Source organism: Capsella rubella, unplaced genomic scaffold (assembly GCF_000375325.1).
Source record: "Capsella rubella cultivar Monte Gargano unplaced genomic scaffold, Caprub1_0 scaffold_5, whole genome shotgun sequence".
Lineage (NCBI taxonomy): Eukaryota > Viridiplantae > Streptophyta > Magnoliopsida > Brassicales > Brassicaceae > Capsella > Capsella rubella.
The window spans coordinates 7985444-8008067 of NW_006238919.1; the positions used below are offsets into that span (position 1 = coordinate 7985444).

Genomic DNA, 22624 nt, shown 5'->3' on the forward strand with positions numbered 1-22624 from the left:
AACTGTTAATATGGGTCTAACTGATCAATCCTAAAACCTGGGTTCGAAATTGAATATTTTCATAAATATGGAGATTCAAAAAAGACTTAACCCTTCTTCTTCTTCACTGTAAATGAAATAAAGCTTATCCACACTCCTCTCACACTTCTTCACTCTCTTAAACCCCTCAAAACCCTGAAGAGAGGCGAATGAATCATGCAGATTTGCCAAACCAATCTCACTTTCACCTTCCCTAACTCAAAAAACCTTAATTTCTGCAAACCCAAATCTCTCTCCACCGGCTTTCAATGGCTTCAGCCTCGTCGCATTGACTTGCCCCCTTGCCGGGGCTTCAGCTCCGACGAATTCCCCGTCGACGAGACTTTCCTCGAGAAATTCGGACCAAAGGACAAAGATACAGAGGATGAAGCTCGACGACGTAACTGGATCGAGCGTGGTTGGGCTCCATGGGAGGAGATTCTCACACCTGAAGCCGATTTCGCTCGTAAATCGCTTAACGAAGGTGAAGAAGTTCCGCTTCAGTCACCGGAGGCGATCGAGGCGTTTAAGATGCTGAGACCGTCGTATAGGAAGAAGAAGATTAAGGAGATGGGGATTACGGAGGATGAATGGTATGCGAAGCAGTTTGAGATTAGAGGTGATAAACCGCCGCCTTTGGAGACATCTTGGGCTGGTCCGATGGTACTCAGGCAAATTCCGCCGCGTGATTGGCCGCCGAGAGGTTGGGAAGTTGATAGGAAGGAGCTGGAGTTTATAAGGGAAGCTCATAAGTTGATGGCTGAAAGGGTTTGGCTTGAGGATTTGGATAAGGACTTGAGGGTTGGTGAAGAGGCTGCTGTTGATAAGATGTGTTTGGAGAGGTTTAAGGTTTTCTTGAAACAATATAATGAATGGGTTGAAGCTAATAAAGATAGGTTGGAGGAAGAATCTTACAAGGTTTGATTTTTTCTAGCTTTTTGGTTACAGTCGTTGTTATTGTTAGGTTTTGCTGAGTGGCTTGAACAATGAGAAATCATTAGCTTAATGGCTAAGAGTAGGATTCTAATTGAGATGATGTTTTTATTTTCATGCAGTTGGATCAGGATTTTTATCCGGGTAGAAGGAAAAGAGGGAAGGATTATGAAGATGGGATGGTAAGAATATTACTACTCCTGGTTTGATTATTTAACTAGTTAGCTCAGTAATGCACTGTTTGAAGTTAATTGCTTTGTGTTTCTGTGCAGTATGAGCTTCCCTTTTACTATCCTGGGATGGTAAGGATCCTTATTCCTAGGCCTTGTTTATTGTGAATAGTGATCGGTGAGATGATTGGTTAGATAAGATATAACGTAATGTCCCTGCAGATTTGTGAAGGTACAGTCACCACTTTACATTTGTACCAGGGAGCATTTGTTGACATTGGTGGTGTTCATGAAGGGTATGTTTGTGTACTGTCAGTTTGTATGTATAGTTAAAATCATATTTGATTGTTGTAATTAGAGGGTATGTAACCTATCAAATGTTGTCTCTAGTTTCAAATGCTCTAGATGAAAGCTTTGAGTTTATGTGTCTGTTTGTTTGTAGATGGGTTCCTATAAAAGGTAATGACTGGTTTTGGATCCGCCATTTCATAAGAGTTGGGATGCATGTTATCGTTGAGATTACGGTAATCTTAAGGCACATTCCTCTTTCACATTAATAAAATCTGAATGGAAATTTTTTTCATTCTCATGTTTTTCCAATCTGTTCTTTCAGGCAAAAAGAGATCCATACCGGTTTCGGTTTCCGTTAGAGTTGCGCTTTGTCCATCCTAATATAGATCACATGATGTATGTAATTCACATTTCTTTCTTTCCCTTTTCATATCCAGTAAAAATTGACATTAGTTCTGTCCTCGTTTGGTCTTGGTTATTGTATGTGTGTTGACTGTGTTTTTACAATCCTGCTCCAGCTTTAATAAATTTGACTTCCCACCAATATTCCATCGTGATGGGGATACTAATCCAGATGAGATACGGGTTAGTAAAATCCTTTACTAGAATGTCAATCCATTTCGTGCTCTCTTGAAAAGTCTTCCTCTTATCTAATACATTGTTTGTACAGCGAGATTGTGGAAGACCTCCTGAACCTAGAAAGGATCCAGGATCAAAACCAGAGGAGGAAGGGCTGCTCTCTGATCACCCATATGTCGACAAGGTATTTTCCTGAACAAAAGGGTTGTTTTAAGTTTCAACTCACTAGGTTATTGGCTTTCTAAATTTTCTGTAACATTCAACACATTTCTTTCCCGTTTGCAGTTGTGGCAGATACATGTAGCTGAGCAAATGATTTTGGATGATCACGAAGCTAATCCTGAAAAATACAAAGGCAAAAAACTATCAGAATTATCTGATGATGAAGGCTTTGATGAACAAAAGGATATCGACCATGGCGAAGCTTATTATAAGAAAACCAAATTGCCAAAAGTGATTCTGGTGAGATTTTTTCTTCTGGTGTGTTGGTGGACCATACTGTCTTAAGCTTCCTGATTAAATGTTTATTCTTTCTGGCAGAAAACGAGTGTCAAGGAACTTGACTTAGAAGCTGCATTGATCGAGCGCCAGGTTTAAACCCCTTCACTACACTGCTATGGGACATTAACATCTTTTTTATTTACAATAGTTTTCCATTTCACACTGTCTTGGTAACTCCTTCTATCTTCGTTGTCCTAATTACATTTAAGGCTTTGCACTTTGTAATTGAATAGTGTGACTCACATCCTTGTATGAATCTTTCATACTGACTGGGGCTAAAATCTCTCCTATTGTCTTCTGCAGCACCACAATAAACTAATGATGGAAGCTAAAGCCAGAGGAGAAGGATACAAAATCGACAAGCTAAGACGAAATATAGAGATGGACGAGTATGATTTCTTACACTGGCGCCGATCTTTGGAGGAAAGAGAAGCATTGCTTAGAGATATTAGCTCGTAAGTAAAAACTAAACTCATCAACGTGAGAGAGCATGTTTGTCGGAAAAGGTGTTGATGTTTAAGAATCTATGTTTCAGCCGTCAAGCACTTGGTTTACCATTAGAGGAACCAGGGAGGTATAAGCCAGGAAACTTCTTTGGGAAAGACCAGTACGATCCAACAAGTGCACTATATCAGTATGACTACTGGGGAGAGCCAAAGAACTCGGAGATTAGCAAGCAAGAGAGGATGAAGGATGCACACAACAAATCCATAGTTGGGAAAGGCAACGTGTGGTATGATATGTCTTATGATGATGCCATTAAGCAGACAATGGAGAAAAGAAAAGCTGAGCCTAACTTGGCCAAACAAAAAGAAGAAATAGAGTCTGAAGAAGAAGACGATGAGTATGAGTTTGATGACTTTGACTATAGCATTCTGAGTGATGAGAGTAGTATAGGTTACCCGGAACAGCAACCTGTCGTTAACGGTACTCAAGTCTTGACAGATTGATGTTTAAACGGGAGTAGAAAATAAGATTTTTTGAGTCTTGTTTGGACTTTCTATCGTTACTTGAAGGACACAACTGCTTAGTAACATGATGAATCGATCATTGGCAAAATGAATAACAGGAAAGATGATTACTGATGATCTGATCATTTCATTGAAGTCACAATATAATCCCTAGTATAGGAGGATTAGTTACTCTTTTACTAATTAGTCTTAGTTACAGCCAAGAGGTCCAGACCTAGAAAGTAATTATATTCAAGTTTATAGCCAAGAGGACCAAACATATATTCAAGTTTCCTATTAGTTAATAAACTAAAGTAAAATAAGAAAGATTATATATACACAAAAGAAATTAAAGTCTCTAGCTAAAAACGCTTATTAGTGTGATCCCTAAAACAAATTATTTTATAATAAAACTAGCAGTTGACCCGCGCTCCGCGCGGGAGGTTTATAATTTTTTGTTAATTTTTTATTCATATTGTGATATTTTATTTATTTTTAATTGATTTTCAAAACATATTATAGTTATTTTATCTTGAATTATTATGTTTCAATATCTAAATTTGGATTAAAAGCATTTTTTTATTGATCATGTTATAAACTAATATTTCACTTTCAATTTTATTTTTTCCCTTTAAAATTTTATATATACAATTACATAAATGTTGTTTTTATTCTACCATAAATTTAAAATTTACTTAGATTCTTAAACTCAGTAACACATATAAAATTTTAAACTATGATCAATTTAAAATGAAAGTTGAATTATATTAATACCACTAACTAATAAAAAATGAAAGTATTTCTTATTTAAAATTTCATTTATTTAGATAATTTATATGTGTTATGAAGTCCAAAAAACATAGAGAAGCAACACATAGTTAATTAAACAGTGGTTGGTCCAAGTGGCCTTTCCTTTACTGCATATATAGATAGTAAGATAGGTCATGTCCCAGTGACCCAGTCCCACGTATCATAGCATTTCATTAGATATATTACACTTTTACCGCAGAGGTGTAGTACATTCAAAACTGTAGTAGTACAACATTCTCCTTTATTTTGTTTTCTTTTGCTCGGACGTTTCACGTTTCTATTGGATCGTTACTTTTGTTTTATTCCTTGCTTCATCAAAACTGTTAGTGCCGACATCAACAATAACAACAACAAAAATTGAGTTCGACTCCAATCTACCTCTTCGAGAGTAAGTAAGTAACTAGCTTAAGTAAGATCACATGAGAAAAGAGACTATTAATTTCCACATTTCTCGTCGTTGATTAGAAAATTATGAGTTTATATATTGTATGGTAATATATATATATCGTTGAAATAGTCAGATAATTGAGCGTTATAAGCTATATAAGCAAGAAAATATTTGTACCGGTGTTGAGATCTTGTTTCAAAAGCCGGAGCGGTCGACGTTCAGATATTTTTTTCTGTAGCGATTAAGACAGTATTTGGTTTTACGTTTTGGACCACTTTTTTTTTGGATTTTGCATGATTGGACCATACTCGTTTCAATCTGACCCGTGTAATTTCAAACCGTCCTTGCCGTGAAATCTGACAATATATATAGTGCGTCTAACATATAATATGTGGGAGGAAACGCACCGACGACAAAAAACGCATTAAAATACATACATATTTTCCCTTCATTGGTTAACTTTAAACAACAAACTCGAGAATTTATCACCACAAACGCGTTAAGAACTAAGAAGAAGAAGAAAAAAAATGCATTTTTACAAGAACTCTAAATATCTTGAAGAAACAAACAGAACAAAGACGGCATATAATTAACGTTAGTTAAGTAATTAGAAAATCTAATAAGTTGTCCGAATAATGTTACGCGGAGGATCATTGTAATGTAACAATCGAGACCGTTCGTCGCCGATATATATAGTTGATCTGACGGTGATATCAAAGGCACAAAGCGGCCTTAACGTCGAGCCTCCAAGCAAATCCACCACCGTGATCCATTCTCCACACGTCGCAAGGCACCGTCACTGATGAGCCTCTCTCACGACTTTGACACGTGTGCTGTAGTTTCACTCTGCATGTGAAACCAGGTGACGTTAGCATCGGCCTCTCCCTCATCACCAACCGTACCATCACGTGAAAACTACTATCTCCGTTTATTATCTCCGGTGAAACTTCTTCCACAGGAATGTTATCCCTAGCCATCTTCCGATAAGCGTCGTTCGTCCACGTGACTCTCCCCGAACCGTCGGATATGAAACCAGGGCACGTGTCTCTCACAAGATTCATCTTCCTTTCTTCATCTGACCTACCCAAACCGTAACCCTCGATCCAAGCGTCCGTTACACGTTCCACCGTCATACACGACGAAATCACCACCGTCCTTTGCACAACCGGAGTAAACATCCCACCGCCGTCGCTGAAACTCAACCATAACGGACCCTGACGCTTCTCCTTCTCCACCGCCATCAGATCCGTAACCGCAGGTTTCTCCGGTAAGAGAGAAAGAGTCACCGCATTAGCGCCGCCGTGAGTCACAGATTTCTCCGATGTCTTCTTCCGCCGGGTGCACCTCTTATTAGCGTTACCACCACCGTTAACCTTACTCTGATGGCATTTCCTCTTTCTTCTACCAGCCCTAATAAAAGAAACGTCAGAGCTTCCACCGCCGCTATCTCCGCTGGATACGGGCTTTACTCCGCCGTCACTGGCTGGTTTAGGAGCGATGGGACGAAACCTAAGCATGATGCGATCTGCTTTGGAAAGATCGTAGGGCTCAGAGCCAATGGCGTACCTAGCTATGCAACACCCTCCCCTACCGTCCATTGTTTCTCTCTGTGAGATTGTGTGTAAAAGAATGTTATGAGAATTCTATAAGCTAATGATAAGCTTTCTACTTGAGCTGAGGAACACTAAAGCAGAGATGGTTAAGGGTTTTATAATGTCTGTGATCTGGACACGTATTGAAGTCTACATGTGTTGTGATACGTGCACGTGTCGGAGTCTGCACGCTTGTGGTTGTGTTTGGTCTAGAAGACGCTACTACAAGGGTTGCACATGGCATTTTTTTTTTTATGCTAATGTTTTTGGTCTTTCTGCCTAAGTTATTCTCGCAATCTCTAACCATTATTCTTTACCAAAAAAAAAAAAAAAAAATTCTCTAACCATTAGTAATTTAGTATGTAATGTATCACCGTAAATTAAATGCAAAAAAAAAGAAGTAAAATATTAATATGCATCTTGCTATAGTGGAGGTGAAAAGGTATTGGATATGCTATTAATAGTTTAATCAATTTACGTAATTTTTTGTTTCACTGGTGCGAGGAACATGTGTTTATATATATATATACATGTTATATTATTTTTATGAGAGGTTCTTTGTGAGTTTGAGAAGCTGTATATTACTAATGATAGCATTAATGCTCTCATACATGGTTTTGGGTATACGAGGATACAATTAAGAAATACAAAATATTGATAATTTGAGAAGTTGTATGTTTATTACAGCCATTTTATATAAACATTACGTTATATATATTTTTATTTGCTTTTAGGTTATTAAGCTCATCGAAATCTAAGTTCTAATAAAGGATTAAAATTTACCATTATTACTTTTTTTTTTTTGAACAAACTGAATTTACCATTAATTAAGATTGCATTATATTGCTTGGTCTTGGGGTAACGTCACATTAATGTTAGGCAAAAACTAAAAAGGTACATTCTAATTAAAATGACGTAACATTCCTATGCTTGTTAACTAATTAAGACCACCACCATTGTTTTTTTGGAGTTTTTAAGTTAAAAAAAAACTAAGAAATGTTTTTTATTAGTTTTTCTTAGCATAAGAATCTCCTAAAACATCACCAATAATGATGCTCTTTGATTCTTAGATTTTTGTATCTATTTTATCTACATTATTTAAAACTAACCCACTCCCTACCAATTGATATATTACTCAAAAACTCATAATTAACCAAATCATTTTTCTAATGACTCACGAATAATCGACCTACTAATTGGTAATATATAAGAAATTTTGATTTAAAAAAGTTGGGAACTGACTTTAGAACTTTGACGGATATTTCAAATAGCGAAATACCAAAACAAAATGTTTTACAGAATAATTGACTTCATTAATTGATTTCTACAATTTAAGATTAGTTTTCTCAGGGCTTATCAAAAAATTTTTATATAAATTGATATTCCCTCTGTTTCATTATAAGTGATGTTTAAAGTTTTGGCACACTAAACAATAAAACATATAACTTACCCATTTTCCATAAAAACTTCATTAACTAATATGAATTCAACCAATAAAAAAATATGATGTAAAATATAATTGCTCAAAATATATTAAATATATTAATTTTTGCATAGAAAATTAAAAATATCACTTATATTGAAACAAAAAATTGGCTAAACATCATTTATAATGAAACAGAGAGAGTATAAACAAAAACAACCAAATTTTTTTTATTTCTTTTTAATTAAACCATAACAAACGAATTTACTCGTAGAATTGTGAAACTAATTAAGACAAACTTTACATCCATTAATGTACTAAAAATACGTCTTTTATAAGAATCGAAGTCCAAAGCCGAAAATAAAATCCTTGATCATTGAACCATATGAGTTTCCAGCAGTAATTTTAGATAACAAAAAAAAATTGTCAAAATCAAAATCAGGTTGAAATTATTATGAAAAAAATAATGTTACGCACAGTTCAAAAGATGAGGATTGAATATAATGATAATCATTGACCAAGTCTCAACTTAAAGCTAATGGCATCTTAATTAAAATTAAAAGTGAGAATGACAAATTAGATCTCAAAGGGGACAAGATGATCTCATGCGTAAATGACCTTAAAGATTTAGTGACAATGATCGGTGACAAAAAAATAAAGATTTAGTGCCAATGGAGTTAGGTAATCGTCATTGACATAAAGAAGCTTAAGTAAGGCATATTAATTAACCAAAACATACTCCTATTACGTACCTATTTTATAGTATATAATTTATTATATAAGTTTAATCCTATCTATTTTTTTTAATTTTAACTATCATAGAATGCGAATTATTATCAATGAACTATAGATGTAGACAAAACTTGGATACATATGTTGTTCTTAAGCGTCATAATTTAATTAGGTTCAAACCTCAAAATGTAAGAGCTCGTCGTAGACGGAAAAAAACAAACACTATTTCAGAATAGTGTATATTACTAATACAAACAAACAAATATCTTAGAAAAACTTAGACTAGAGTTCTAACCAAAGAAAAAACCTTGTAAAAAAATATTAAACGTTAGATTTGGCCATTTGGGATGGAGTTTCAGCTTCTTAGACCGTCCCCAATGCTAAAGTTTTTTAGCATTATTGTAATTATAAAAAATATAAGTTTTGAAGTTAAGAAATTTTTGAAAATGAAAAAAAATATATGCCTCTAATGGTAGAGTTCTAAATTCAAAGTTTTTAAAATTATAATTTAAAAAATTTGCTTTGAAAACAAATTTGACGTACAAATCTCAAACCAATCAATTGCCTACATCTTGCACTAAAAACCAACATCAAAATTTCTAACTAAGATATTTTTCTTAGGTTAATACATATTTTGATTTACTTTTTTACCTTTTATAACTAAGAAATTTGCTAACATACTTGCATTAGACATGCTCTTGGGTGCGAGGAATCTTGAAAGTATTACGGGTTGGCTTGGCTGTGTTGTACTTCGCATGAGAACACGCATAATAACATGTAAAGACCAGTCATTAGCTAATGTGTTTATAATAATCGATCTATACATAAATAGTTGATTACTACTAACATTATTTGTATCTAATATTCTAAATATTAACCAAAACCAGTAGTTAAGCATACACACCCATCTTTAATTATATAAGTGCCTTGAAGTATATAGCACATTTATCGGTGGAAGAGTTTTCACTCTAGAACCAGAATCTTTTTATCGACTAAGACATCTCAATTAATTAAGTTTAGTTTGGCATAAGTCATTATAATTATGGTTACGTTAGAAATATCAGGATCTAAACCTTTATCAGTAAAGCCAAAATCTACCTATATGGCTATATATATCGTTTTCCAAAAATTTCTAACATTTCATATATATATATATATATATATAGGCATGGATCTGACTATATCATATCATGCATCAAAGATCAAAAGATGCATTGCTTTTGCTATGAGATAAGAGATACATGGACCAATTAAGATGACGTTCTTGTATAATTGTATAGAACATGGTTCGCCTTTTCATTGTAACTATATAAATAGGTTTTGGCTATCCACATTTTTTTTTTCAAGTATTTTTTTTTTCACTCCTTCATATTATGAATAAGTGAATAATTTAATTAGTCAATTGTTTGATTCATATAGTGTTATACTTTTCTTTGCACAAATAACCTTTCCAGATTTGTTTAGGCTTTCAAATATATAAATATAATTACTATGTTTAGGAAGAAAAAGAAAAGTGAAATCATTGATTGTTGGGCTAGGCTTAGTAGTTTACTTGTATAAAATATATACAGACAAAAGTGTTAACCCTATTTTAAGTAAGTATGCCTCTTGGAACACGTGGCACATCCAATATAGCTAGGTTCCCACAACACCTACAAAATTTTGAAAATTTGGTCTTTCCATAAGATAACTTTCACAAATCTTATAAATTCATATAGCTAGCTAAAATATAATGTGATTTGGATTCTATTATTGTGCTGATCTTCCGACAAGGACATTGTTTTGAGGATCATATATATATACATATAGTAGGAAATTAACTTCACAAGAGTTCCAAAATAATACATATATATATATATATATATATATAGAACTATGGAAGAAATGTTATATTTTATATAGATGAGGAAAAATAATGAAAATAATAATCAATTAATTACATCAACAAAACTAAAGCTTAAGATTGAAAATGGCGTATCTCATGTGTACAAACACATTAACTTATATAATTTCCTACGATATATAAAAGCTTAAATATCTTAAATAGTTAAAAATGGAATATCTATATATAGTAGCTAGTAGTACTGGTACATGGTGATAATTTATACAAAGATAATTGGAGGGTTTTTCTCTAGGAATAGTAAAAAAAAATAGTGATTAGTATAACCAAACGGTAGGATTTACTTTCTAAAAGTAGAAGGCGAACAATCTCTTCTTATCCTTATAAAGATCATTATAGCATATGCTTTTCAAAGACAATTAATAAAGAAAAATAGATAAATAGGCAGAGAAGAAAAAAAAAAGTTGATTACGTTCTGAATCTCACCTGCTGCTTTGATACCTAATTGTATAATTAATAATTAGTATCCGATTAGAGTAATACTAGTACACATTTCGCCAACAGTTTTCGTAACAAATACTAGTGTACTAACAAATACCTGCAAGTTTATTTAAATATTAAGTGATGAAACCGCTTAATTAGACTACTCTTTTCAATTAATCACAAGTGAATCTCAAGTAAACCAAAAGTAGAGCATGTTCGACCAATGAGAAGTCGCCAACTCGAGTTATTAAGGTATATATTAAAGGTTTAAAGAATTTGCGAGGACTGATAGAATAAGGTTCGCTTTGAAGGCCGCAAAAGTCTCAAAACCCAAGAATCCTAACTTGGAAAAATGACGAAATGGGTCTGAGCCACGTGTGTGGATTGTAATCTGGTTGGTGGAACCTAGGATGACTCACCAAAGCTATTGTCCCTCTTTAGGGCAGTAGCCACTAGCCCACTAGATAAGATGATGTCTTTTGCTCCAATTATACCAATGACTAAGAGCCACTTCGATCTCCATTTGTTTTTGATTTCATGTTTCTTCTACTTCCAAAACTCCAATAATGGTTCACCGTTTAGAGCTAAACACAAGATTACGTTATCCTAAAAAGACAACATTTGTTTATTACAAGGACAGTCCCGCTCAAGGTTAAGGTTGACAACTTTTTTTGCCTATACGAAACCACTCACCGTGTATTGTAGTTGTAATTATATTTTTCTACAATTGTTTATTTTATAACGTCTTCTCAAAACCAAATCTGGTGTTATTGAACATTATTAAATTCACTTCAAATTCATAATCTAATGGTAATTCATATATTTTGTTATTCAACCGATAAATTATAGAAATCGTATAAACTTTGTTATCATTCAGCTATATAACTTACGAAACAAACGTTGCGGACTTTCGAACTGAACTTAACCAGAAAGAAAAAAAGAATCGATGAATCAACACATTATTTTTAAAGAAAATCACTATCTATCGAACAACTACTCTACAACGCATACATAACATCATCTTTTGAAATCAACTTCGGATGTATATATATATATATACTAAGATCTCACATACTAAAGGGTGTATGTATGTAACTACTAGTTAATTCGAGTCACATCATAACTTACACATCTAACTTACACAAGTTCTGCAAATCCAAAAGAGGAGACGTACGGATTAGAGTTAGCGACACTGCCAGAATCAGAAAATGATGCAAGAGATAACTCCGGTGGTGATGAATAAAAGCACTGGTGATTCTGACGACTGGACAATGTAAGATAAGAATATATAAAACATACAAGTGAGAGGAACGTACGAGCAGGCGTTGATAAAAGTAAGGTAAGAATCGTAAATGTTCAAAAATATTGATGCCTTGCAGCACAACAAGCGGACCTGAATGCTACGATTAGAGGAAGCTTGTGATTACAAATAGCTCATCGTACCCAACAAAAGCCTTTGAACCGGAACATTCAGATCCAGGTATCAGTCACCAGTGACACACACTGCGGTTAAGGTGATCACACTGCAGTCGACTCGCAATACTATCTTTGTAGTGAAACAACCTTGGTAAAAAATGACAAGGCATAACAGAAAAAAAAAAGCTACAAGTTAACTATAAATGTTGTGGAAGTAACTTACAGATGGCAAGTCCTCTTCCCACTTTTCGGGTAAACCCTTTAGTATTTACCTCGTGAAGAAGATAACACAAAGGAATATGAGGACAAGAAAGTATTGATTTAACAAAGATACTGAAAATATTAGTTTAGATCTCTCAGTTACGTTTTGAAGCAAATGTCGGCATGAACTCCTTTGATTTCTGGAGAGGTACTTCATTGAACCAGCCATGGCTAAGAGCCTCATCAACTGTTAGGCGCTTCTCTGGATCAACATTCAGTAATCTGTTCAACAAATCAAATCCCAACTCTGAAAGAACTGGAGCTCCTGTAAAAGATGCAGCAGGAAATTTCTTACGCAGTAAATTGTACCTGAAATGAAGACACAGATTAATTAGACTAACATGTTATGCCTAACAGAACAAACATCATAAAAACAGATTAACACTACATGAAAGATTACTCACGGTTGCTTACGAAACTTGGCTTTGGCACCTGGCAACGACGTGAATCCAGGCCAGACTGTCTCGCTTGGTGTCCCAAGAACCGCAAAGATCTGTAAAGATATTACAGAAGCCTTATTACTAACAGATAAATACTCATCAAAGAGAACATAATATAAAGAAACTAGAAAAACCATAGTTACCTGTTGAAGCTGGTCAATGTCATTCTGACTTTTCCCTCGGAAAAGAGGTTTTAGAGACAATAATTCAGCCATAATGCACCCAATCGACCACATATCAACTGCGGTTGAGTACACTTTTGTTCCTAGAAGAAGTTCTGGGGACCTACAACACAAACATCAAGTATTAGGTCAGCTTGCAAGACTCACAAATAATTTTTTTAAAAAAAAATAGTTTTTCGATAGATTTATCTCACCTGTACCACTGTGTAACAACTAATTGGGTGTAGGGCTTGATAGGACTCCCATATTGGCGAGCCATGCCAAAATCACATATTTTCAGCTCCCCACTGTTGTTTAATAAAAGATTCGATGGCTTCAGATCTCTGTGGATAATCCAGTTACTATGGAGGTATTTCACACCTTCCAACAGCTGTATCATCAGGCATTTTACCTCACTGGTGCTAAAAGGCTGCTTCATTCTGTCCATCACTCCCCGTAAATCATGTTCTAAGTGTTCCATGACCATAAAAACACTAGCTCCGTTTCCCACCACAACTTCCTTGACGTTCACGATTGATGGGTGATTGCAAGACAAAAGAATGTTGATTTCCCTCAGAGATGTCAAGGGGAATCCATATTCATCTTCCATGTTCATCTTAATCATTTTGAGTGCCACTATCTCATCTGTCTTCCTGTCCTTTGCTTTGTAAACAATCCCATAAGTGCCTTCATTTATCTTACTTAGCTTCTGATATTCGTTTACATCTCTACTACCCGCTAACATGCTCAAGCCTACATCCGGGGAAGCTGGTTCATCAATTTCTGACACACTAAAATCAGGAGGAGAACATTCTGCTTCACCAACATCCATATCAATACGACTCCCCAACTCATGTTCTGAATGTTCACGGGCACTAATAGGACGTCCGCTACCAGACCCAGATGAACTGGACCTCCGTTCTTCAGACGCTTCCGATAACAATTCCCCACTCTCAGGAGACAAACTGCTCCTATTCCATCTACTACTCCTGACAACATCAGTTATTACATCCTCCTCATCCTTTGGAGATTCCAAACCAGTGGCCCATTTAGACGTCGCAATATTAGGTGCCTGAACCACCTGCCGATCATCCTCCAACTGGCCTTCCTCGAGATCATCAAGCGGATGTTGCACATCCAGTTGAGCTTCTACCGGCAGTACTGACACTGAAGGTACATGCTCTGGTGACAAAACACCAACTTGATCCTCAGAAGATATCTTCCTAGTAGTAGCCACATCGACAAATTGGTTAGTTTTTATAATCTTCTCACTAAGTGGAGCTCGAACCATTCTATCTTTTCCCTCCCATCCAGCAGGCGAACACTTCCTCCTCTTCTGAACACCATATTCCTCTCGAACTTCTCCTCTTTGAGAAACCAAACGTGGTCCTTTGGGTGAATCACGTCGCCCATCTCTCCTCCTGCGATCAGCTTCAATGGGTCTTTTAGTTTGATGCCTCTCACCGTCTCTACCACCTTGACGCGAATTAAAAGCACGAGTACGATCAATAGCAACAGAACTTCGCGAAACTTCAACTCCTCCTGCCGCCATCGTAATTAAATAACCAGAATTTTTCTTCTCAATGAACAATTGAAAAAAAAATCACGATAGGAATAAAAAACCCCAAATCACCAATATCGCGAGAATCAAAACACCCCAGATAAGAAAACCCTAGGAGAATTTTAAAAAGCGATGACAAGGCAGATGATTATTCTTCAATTATCGAAATAAAATAGATCAAATCAAACAAGGAGAAAAATCTCGATGAAATTGAAAATCAGATCTGGAAAACCCTAGATGTTCAATTCCAAAGAACTTCCTTTCTCCACCGATTGTCACAGATGCCGGAAGCTCTTGCCGGAAGGCGAATCGGAAACTGGGATCCAGGAGATATCGATCAAAACGAGAGCCAAAGAGCAAATAACTCGTGAAGCTTCTTCTGAAACCCTTCGATGAGAGAAGCGAACACAAGTTCTTTTGTTTAATAATGACCTTTCGTCGATTTGTTCTCTTATCTTCTAAAATAAGGTCAAACTAGATTGGCCGGCCCTTTTGTACTCCATTATCGTTTATTTTAATCGAGTGCGGGCATGTGTAAAACTACGCACATGGTATTAGCTTTCTTAATCGTTAGATGCCATCAAACAAATCGAGTCCGCTCGATGACTCGAAGGGAAGAATTGGCTAATGGAAAGCGCACATACATTATTAAATTTAACGGTGAGGATGAATGCTACCTTAAGTTGATCGGACCATTAGAATTCTGACGCGTTTAACTTGATTTTAGATATTTTCTACACCCCCGTGTTTACTTGGGTTAATTAATAAATTTTTATTGTGGGCTTCGTTTAGTCTTTCCCTTTTATTTGTTGGGTTAAATTAAAATTGTACTAGAGTTTTCTCTCTCTTAACTCTCTCTTAACTCTCTCCGAGAAACTTAACTTTCGTTTTCAAATAAAATCTGAGTTTTATATATTATCAGTTTCGTTCATGTTATAGTCTTCCAGTTTGTCCGGATTTAAAATCTCTGATGTATTGTCGGCCATAGAGCTCCTATAGAAGTGTGTAGAATAAGTTAGAATATCTTTGAATATATTTCTTATAATATCTCAATTATGTATTTATGTATATTAGGAAACTATATCATTTAGGTTTAGCATCTCCTCCCTATATAAACATATGTAACTATTATTGTAATCTTCATGAGAGTCAATATAATATTTCCTAATCACTAGTTTGTTCTTCTCTCATCAACCTTCAACATGGTATCAGAGCAGGTTGCTCCCGAGTTTTGATCTAACAGTCAAACTCGTTTTCTTTTATTTTTGTTTTTGTTAAGCCAAGTGCTTCTTCCATTCAAGTTCATCATGAACCTCTGAATCTAAGCCATCGTGCTTCTCTTCATTCAAGTATATGACATAGACTTCTGAATCTAAGCTACAAATGCTTTTTTATTTTTATTTTTATTCAAGTTCATCATGAACCTCTGAATCTGAATCTTAAAAAAAAAAAAAAAAAGTTTTTTTTATTCATGTTTATCATCATACACCTCTGAATCTGCTTTTTTATTTTTCTTATTATTAAAAAAAAAGAAAACACTATCACTTATGCTTCGGATAAACATCTGAATCAAGCCATTAAAAAAAAAAAAATTGTTTTCACGTTTTTAAGGCAAGAGCTTCTTATTCAATTTTTTTTTCTTTCTTTATTATTATTATTTTTATATGAAAAAAAAAACATCTGGCGATCATATCAAATCAAAAGAACGGCTTCCAACGAAAGCAAGTTTACTGCGTTTGTTCGAGCACATATGAGCTCCATCACCTTACCCGTTCTACCATTCCACCAAGATCAATCTCAAGCCATGAACTCCACTTTTGTTTCATCACTTTCTTGAGATTGAGGGGGCGTATAGAAGTGTGTAGAATAAGTTAGAATATCTTTGAATATATTTCTCATAATTATCTCATTTATGTATTTATGTATATTAGGAAACTATATCATTTAGGTTTAGCATCTCCTCCCTATATAAACATATGTAACTATTATTGTAATCTTCATGAGAGTCAATATAATATTTCCTAATCACTAGTGTGTTCTTCTCTCATCAACCTTCAACAGCTCCGACACCGTGTCGGTTTTCTATAACCTTTTGCTTGTTCTTCATGTTAGCACTTTTTAAAAGAAGTGTTAAAATCTGGAAGCTTGTTGGATCTTTGTGTACTAAGTGCTTGAAATTTCGTTCAATTGATGGTAAACCCACACTCTTCCACATATGAAAAGTTATGAGTGATGGTTCTCGTTGGCCGATTAATTTCAAGATGATGCAGTTTGAAGGAATCGGAGTATGAAGAATTGGAGTTCCAGTCGAGTTTGATAGTTCTCCGACGAATATTCCATTTCATCTACTGAGTTTTTCATTCTGGTAAACAAAGAAAATCCAGCCAGTTTCTTCCAGTAAACTTTTGCAAAAGGTGATGAGTACACATCAAAAGTTATCTTGAGTAGAAATCTGCGAAAATACTGAAGTTCCGGCTGACGAAACAAGATTCCGGCAAGGAACTGGTTCAGATCGGTGATGAAGTTACAGCTATACGTGGATCTACTCGGAATCACCACGTCTGCCCTACACGTGTTTATTTTTTAGTTAGTCTTATGTAATGCAAATGTGGTGATGGGCTTAAGATTTGTACTCTTTAAACTTCCCGTAATGGGCTTTATAATAAAACTTGGTTGACAAAAAAAAAAAAATTAAAATTGTACTAATTAATAAGTTAACTCAAAAAAAATGTAAAAAATGTAAAAAAAAAATCCGACCTGCCGGAATCGAACCAGCGACCTAAAGATTTGCTGTCACAGACTACAGTCTTCCGCTCTACCAACTGAGCTAAGGTCGGATGTTGCACAATTCCTGGTTTTTTTAATCATTAACATTATTCGCTTAAAATACATCAATGAAAAAGAAATAGACATTATAGACATTCGTTTGGTTATGTTATTACCGTTCACATTTCGTTTAGCTCTGTTTTCTAATTAGTCACAAAAATTGTGTTGCAAGTTTGGGTGCTGCAAGGAATTGAACCAAAACATTACCCCGTTATATCCGGTTTTGTTGTGTTTTACAAATCTACACCTTTTGGTTTTGCAGGAGTATATTCTATAAATTACTCGTTATACATACTGTTTTAATATAATTCTATCAAACGTTGTTATTAATGATGTGACTTCTTCTCTTGATCTTCACCTTGAGTCCACCAGCCATATGAGCTGTTAAAAGAGGAACAAAAACCGGCCGGTCTTTGCCAACCGGCACAATCTCAAACCGACTCAGAACAGAACCAACCACGTACTTCATCTGCATAAACGCCAACTCCTTCCCTACACAAACCCTCGGACCGGCTTGAAAAACCGGAAATTTGTAAGGACTAACGGGTTTCAAAACCGGTCTTGTACTTCCCGGTTCATAATCGAACCATCGGTTCGGTTTAAACTCTTCCGCATCTTTCCCCCATAGCGTCTCCATCCTTCCCATACCGTATGGGAAATAAGTCACTTTGTCTCCTTTCTTGAGACGTGTCCCATCAGGCAAAACGTCGTCGTTCGCAGCATGCTTAGAGTCCCACGACACTGGAGGATAAAGCCTCATGGCTTCACATAGACAAGCCTTCGTGTAATTCATCTCTTTCAAATCCTCAAACCCTAACCCTAAACTCACCAACGGGTCCACTTCTTCTAAAATCTTCCTCTCCACGTTATCGTTCTCAGTCAACGACCAAAACAGCCACGTCATCGCTGCTGACGTCGTATCTCTTCCCGCCATGATAAAACTAATAACCATGTCCCTCACTGCTTTGCCGTCATGGCCGGCTGCTAGAAACCTCGACAGAAGATCTTGCTTCGCTTCTTCTCCGGTTCCGATCTCAAGACTCTTCTTCTTAGCTCTAACAATCTCGGAGACCAACATGTGTACCGTACTGATCGCTTCTCTAAGCCTCCTCTCGCTTCCCACGTTTAACACACGCTTCACTTTCCATACAGCATAAACTGGCTCTGTAGCACGGCGAGCACTAATCTCAGCGGCGGTGTCAAAAGCCTCCACGAGAGGATTCACGGGTCTGGTAAGATCCAAACAATCCGGATCCCAACCCAGCGAGACTTTACAAACAACATCGAAAGCAAAACGTTTCAAAACATCTTGCAAGTCCAAGGTCGTCCCAACATCAGCAGCCGCGGATAGCACCGGGACGAGACGGTTCTCTACTTCGTCTTTAAGAACTTCGAAAGCAAAACTCCTAAGCGAGCGAGTCGAGAACTCGTGGCTAGCGAGTTTACGCTGAGAGCTCCACGTGTGACCGTCCACGTTGAATATGCCTCCACCGAGGAGATCACCAAGAAGATCGGTAAATGGTTTACCTTTAGGGAAGTTAAAGAAGTTTGTTTTGAGAATGTATTCAACATTCTCTGGATTTGTCGTGACGATGGTGCGACGGTTACCGAGGAGAGGAACTAAGATGGTTTGAGACGGAGAGAGGCGGAGGAGTTCAGTGTACCATTGGAGAAGACGGTGACGGTTTTTGTTGAAAGAGAGTAAGGAGCCAATGAGTGGATACGATTTTGGTCCATAAATGGTGGTTTCTTGAGCTGTTTTACTAGAAGATAAAAAGAAGATGATGACTGTAATAAGAAACGCTAGTGTCACAAAACTCAGAAGAAATGCCATTTTTTTTGGTGTTCTTGTATTTCCTTTGGTTGGTGTTGTTGTTGGAGAAACTTTGTGAATGTGATATTTAAAGTGTATGTGTGTGTGTGTTCTTGGTGGGTATTGCGTGTGTGTTTTGTCTGTATATAGGGATTGGATAGGTGGAGGGTCCAACCAATCGGTCCCAAAAGATATCGCTCTTATAACATTTTTGTCACTTATATTATATAGTTTGATCGACGTGACACGGCATTATATGTGTATAAATACGATATACGACAATATTTTATACTAAATTTTTTTGGGTTTGTATATTTATATGTAGATTCCTTTTATCATTGGGTAGAGTATCTCTCTCAAAAGCCGCATATGGTTTTCTAAAATTTTGACGTGTTGCAAACGCTTTGGAGACGCACAAGTCAAAGAGCTTAGCATCAGCACGTGGCATATTCTCCGCCGAAACCACGATCAAAAGTGGAAACCGTGACGCGAGTAAAACAGACTATATTAAGTAAACTATATTCTTAGTATAACTTTATAATCATTAACAAATTAATACTCAACACATGTCCAAGACCTAATAGTACATGTGTTAGTTGAAACTGTGATATGAAATTGCAAAAGATAGATCCAAAACATGATACTATTACTAGCTCTGGTTTACCGTTTTAACATTATGTGATGACCTATATTATAGAGTCTCTAAAAATAATCGAGCAATTATACTTTTGATAAAATGTGTCGGGGTTTAAGTAATTCTCTAAGCCGAAATGAAAAAAATGAGGTAGACAATGAAAAGAAGAAGACAAATTCTGGCAAGAGATTGATTGGGAGACAGACAAAACTGTTCCCACTTGAAAGAGAGGGCTATTCATTTTTGCACGTGCTTCTTGAGGCTTGTGCATGAATCTTGTAATCAACAAAATGATCAGTTTTTATTTATACTATAAAAGGCCATATATAGTTTACTTTTTGCTTCTTCTATATACGATCTTTAGGTAAAAGAAGATGTGAAATTGATTTTGAGCCACTCACATACGAACTTTGTCGTTGTGGATACCGTCTCGTGCATGCATGATTGTGCACAAATTCATGAATGGTATGAACTAAATATAACGGCACCGATTTACAAATGATATGAGACAAGACAATTTGATCGATATCACATATTCAAGATCATTTCAATAATTCTTGTCAACTTCACCGTCCAAAGAACTCGTGCTTTATACGAAGATAGTTTTTATTTTGTATTTTGATATCTCAACAGCAAGTTAAATTTGCAACAATGTTAGTAGAGCCTCACATGGATCGTCAAGTTCCTGAACTCTGATTATATATCACTCATCAACTATATTTAAATTTTAATACACAATCTAACAACACATATATGTGTCATGGTTCGTTTCTAACAACAAAAAAAAATGAAATAGAAAATGAGCTTATGCATATTATATGCTCATCTATCATATATGCGGATTAAATGATCTAAGTTGACATTTGTTTATATATGCTCATGAGTCATGGCCAAAATCCACAAACTAACTTGAGAATGTTTATGAAAAATATCATCTACTAGTATCTATTGCATACTCCACTTAGTTGATTGTTCATTTTAAAATAAATCTAAAAGTTGACAAAATATGAATCATGAGAAAACATAAACACAACTACATTTGTAGATGTCAATAGTTATGTAATGCAACAATGATTTATTTTAAAATCTATATGGCGATGCCAAGTTTGTACATATATGTTTTAGTACTTTAAAAAAAAATCACAAGCTTTTCATGGGTAATTGGGTATTTTTAAAAGATTAATGGGAACATTACATAATATTAACTGGATTTTTTTCAGAACTTTGGGATATCAATTAATTAAATCTACAATCTCAAGGATTCTCTTTACATAAGAGAATTACGAAAATGATTAGTCACACAAGGAGATCCTCGTAAAAATGGCATCAAGAGTCCATTTGATCTCAATCCCCAAGTCACAAAAAAACAATTGGAGCAAACTAACTTGAATAAGAATCATCTCTCTCAAACTGTTGTTGCTGATGCTTTTGTGAGCTTGATGCATGATTGGTGTTAATTTCTCCAAGAGCTTGTGAGTAACTTTGATTTGAATTGTAAAGAACTATGCCATATATGTTGTTAAAATTGTGTATTTAATGCATATGATGAGAGAGAGTTCAAGAGCATGACTGAGGGCTCTACGAAGAACTATTGTGATTGCTTGAATCTCTACGAAGAGCTGAGTTTATGTGAATATATACATTCTTTCTTTCTTTCTTTGATTTGTTTTATTCAAGTATAGTGTTGAAAATTCTAGACCAATCATACCATATCGCGTGTTTGCTTGTATGGTGTTGTATTATAAATCAAAATGTGTGTATATACTGCAATTTGAATCTAGAAAGAAATGTATTGCTTGAATTCCAATGGAACTAATTGACATGGCTAGTGAAGGTCCTACACTCAAACCTGTCCAAAAAGTAATCTTATGAATAAAGCCTATATATTTTGGCCCATGAAATTTTAGGGTCGGTTTGCATACATTTGCCGAGAGCAAAACATAAGGAACAAGTATCTCCTACAAAGAAGACATTAAAAGGAAAAAAATAACTTGCTTGAGAACAAAACTTCTCACACATTGAATTACGAACAAAGACCTATAACTTTGCTTTTCTTAGCTTAAGAACCACCTACGAGTTAAAAAGAGAAAATATGAATAACATTTCTTTTCTAGATGAGTAATTAAAAATATTGATCACTTGGTGATTATTTGGAAACGTTTGATCCTGGAACCATACTTTCTATTGAAATATGCCGAAACAGTACTTGGATAAACCCTAGTATTTTTGCCTACAACAACATCTAAATCAAACCAAAGTCTATATATAAAAAACACACCTCCAAACAAAACTACATTGTTCCATAAACCATTATCTAATTACATATGTCAACTTTTTCATTGATTTTCATTTTTTGGAAAAATATGTAAGTGAATTGTATGTGTTGAATCTATACTATTAATTGGGAAGGACAACTTGAAGCCAAACACCCCCAATTTTAAAAAAAAATTTCATGAAAATAAAACCAGTTGCCAAACAGAATTAATGACAGCAAAAAAAAAAAACAAAAACAAAAACAAAAAAATTCTATATTTATGGAAATCATAATAATCTTTTACCATAAAAAGTGGACAATTAAATTCAAAATTAAATATATGTAAACATATCTATTTTGAATATACATAAACATATTTAGTATTAATTTAATATTTTAATATAATTTCGAAATTAATAATTTATATAGAATGAAATCTAATAAAACAAAATCATCATATATCTAAATAAACAAAGATAACATTATTTTAGAAAAATAAAAAGATAAAAAATATGTTAGCATATGAAATAATCAACTAATCAAATTCT

At 35.1% G+C, this 22624-nt stretch overlaps 4 protein-coding genes and 1 non-coding gene across 7 annotated transcripts; 1 reads left to right on the plus strand and 4 right to left on the minus strand.

Annotated features, from left to right (window-relative positions):
- The first annotated feature begins 135 nt into the window (after positions 1 to 135).
- Positions 136 to 3580, plus strand: LOC17886721 (protein PLASTID TRANSCRIPTIONALLY ACTIVE 10). The gene is made up of 12 exons (XM_006290265.2): positions 136 to 936; positions 1074 to 1133; positions 1224 to 1253; positions 1344 to 1417; positions 1564 to 1645; positions 1735 to 1808; positions 1931 to 1997; positions 2083 to 2175; positions 2277 to 2453; positions 2532 to 2582; positions 2796 to 2947; positions 3028 to 3580. The coding sequence occupies exons 1-12, from the start codon at positions 196 to 198 to the stop codon at positions 3440 to 3442; spliced, it is 2016 nt and encodes a 671-aa protein (XP_006290327.1). The 5' UTR covers positions 136 to 195; the 3' UTR covers positions 3443 to 3580.
- Positions 3581 to 5051: 1471 nt separating this feature from the next.
- On the minus strand, positions 5052 to 6321 carry LOC17886189. The gene has a single exon (XM_006292242.2). It carries the CDS (start codon positions 6236 to 6238, stop codon positions 5354 to 5356), a length of 885 nt encoding a protein of 294 aa, XP_006292304.1. The 5' UTR covers positions 6239 to 6321; the 3' UTR covers positions 5052 to 5353.
- A 5317-nt stretch (positions 6322 to 11638) lies between these two features.
- On the minus strand, positions 11639 to 15007 carry LOC17884784 (cyclin-dependent kinase G1). Of its 3 annotated transcripts, XM_023781970.1 has the most exons (6): positions 13204 to 15007; positions 12971 to 13112; positions 12792 to 12880; positions 12683 to 12696; positions 12104 to 12589; positions 11639 to 11974 (listed from the first exon to the last, which is right to left on the minus strand). In XM_023781970.1, exons 1-5 carry the CDS (start codon positions 14538 to 14540, stop codon positions 12483 to 12485), a joined length of 1689 nt encoding a protein of 562 aa, XP_023637738.1. In that variant the 5' UTR covers positions 14541 to 15007; the 3' UTR covers positions 11639 to 11974; positions 12104 to 12482. The 3 variants fall into 3 exon arrangements, with proteins under 3 accessions (XP_023637738.1, XP_006290729.1, XP_023637737.1); XM_006290667.2 differs by having other exon boundaries at positions 12104 to 12696; XM_023781969.1 differs by lacking the exon at positions 11639 to 11974 and having other exon boundaries at positions 12013 to 12696.
- A 2293-nt stretch (positions 15008 to 17300) lies between these two features.
- Positions 17301 to 17386, minus strand: TRNAY-GUA. Its single transcript is given in 2 exon segments — positions 17301 to 17336; positions 17350 to 17386. It is a non-coding gene; the product is annotated as a tRNA-Tyr (tRNA).
- A 167-nt stretch (positions 17387 to 17553) lies between these two features.
- Positions 17554 to 19226, minus strand: LOC17885442 (cytochrome P450 94B3). Its single transcript, XM_006290877.2, has one exon. It carries the CDS (start codon positions 19207 to 19209, stop codon positions 17689 to 17691), a length of 1521 nt encoding a protein of 506 aa, XP_006290939.1. The 5' UTR covers positions 19210 to 19226; the 3' UTR covers positions 17554 to 17688.
- Positions 19227 to 22624: the final 3398 nt, after the last annotated feature.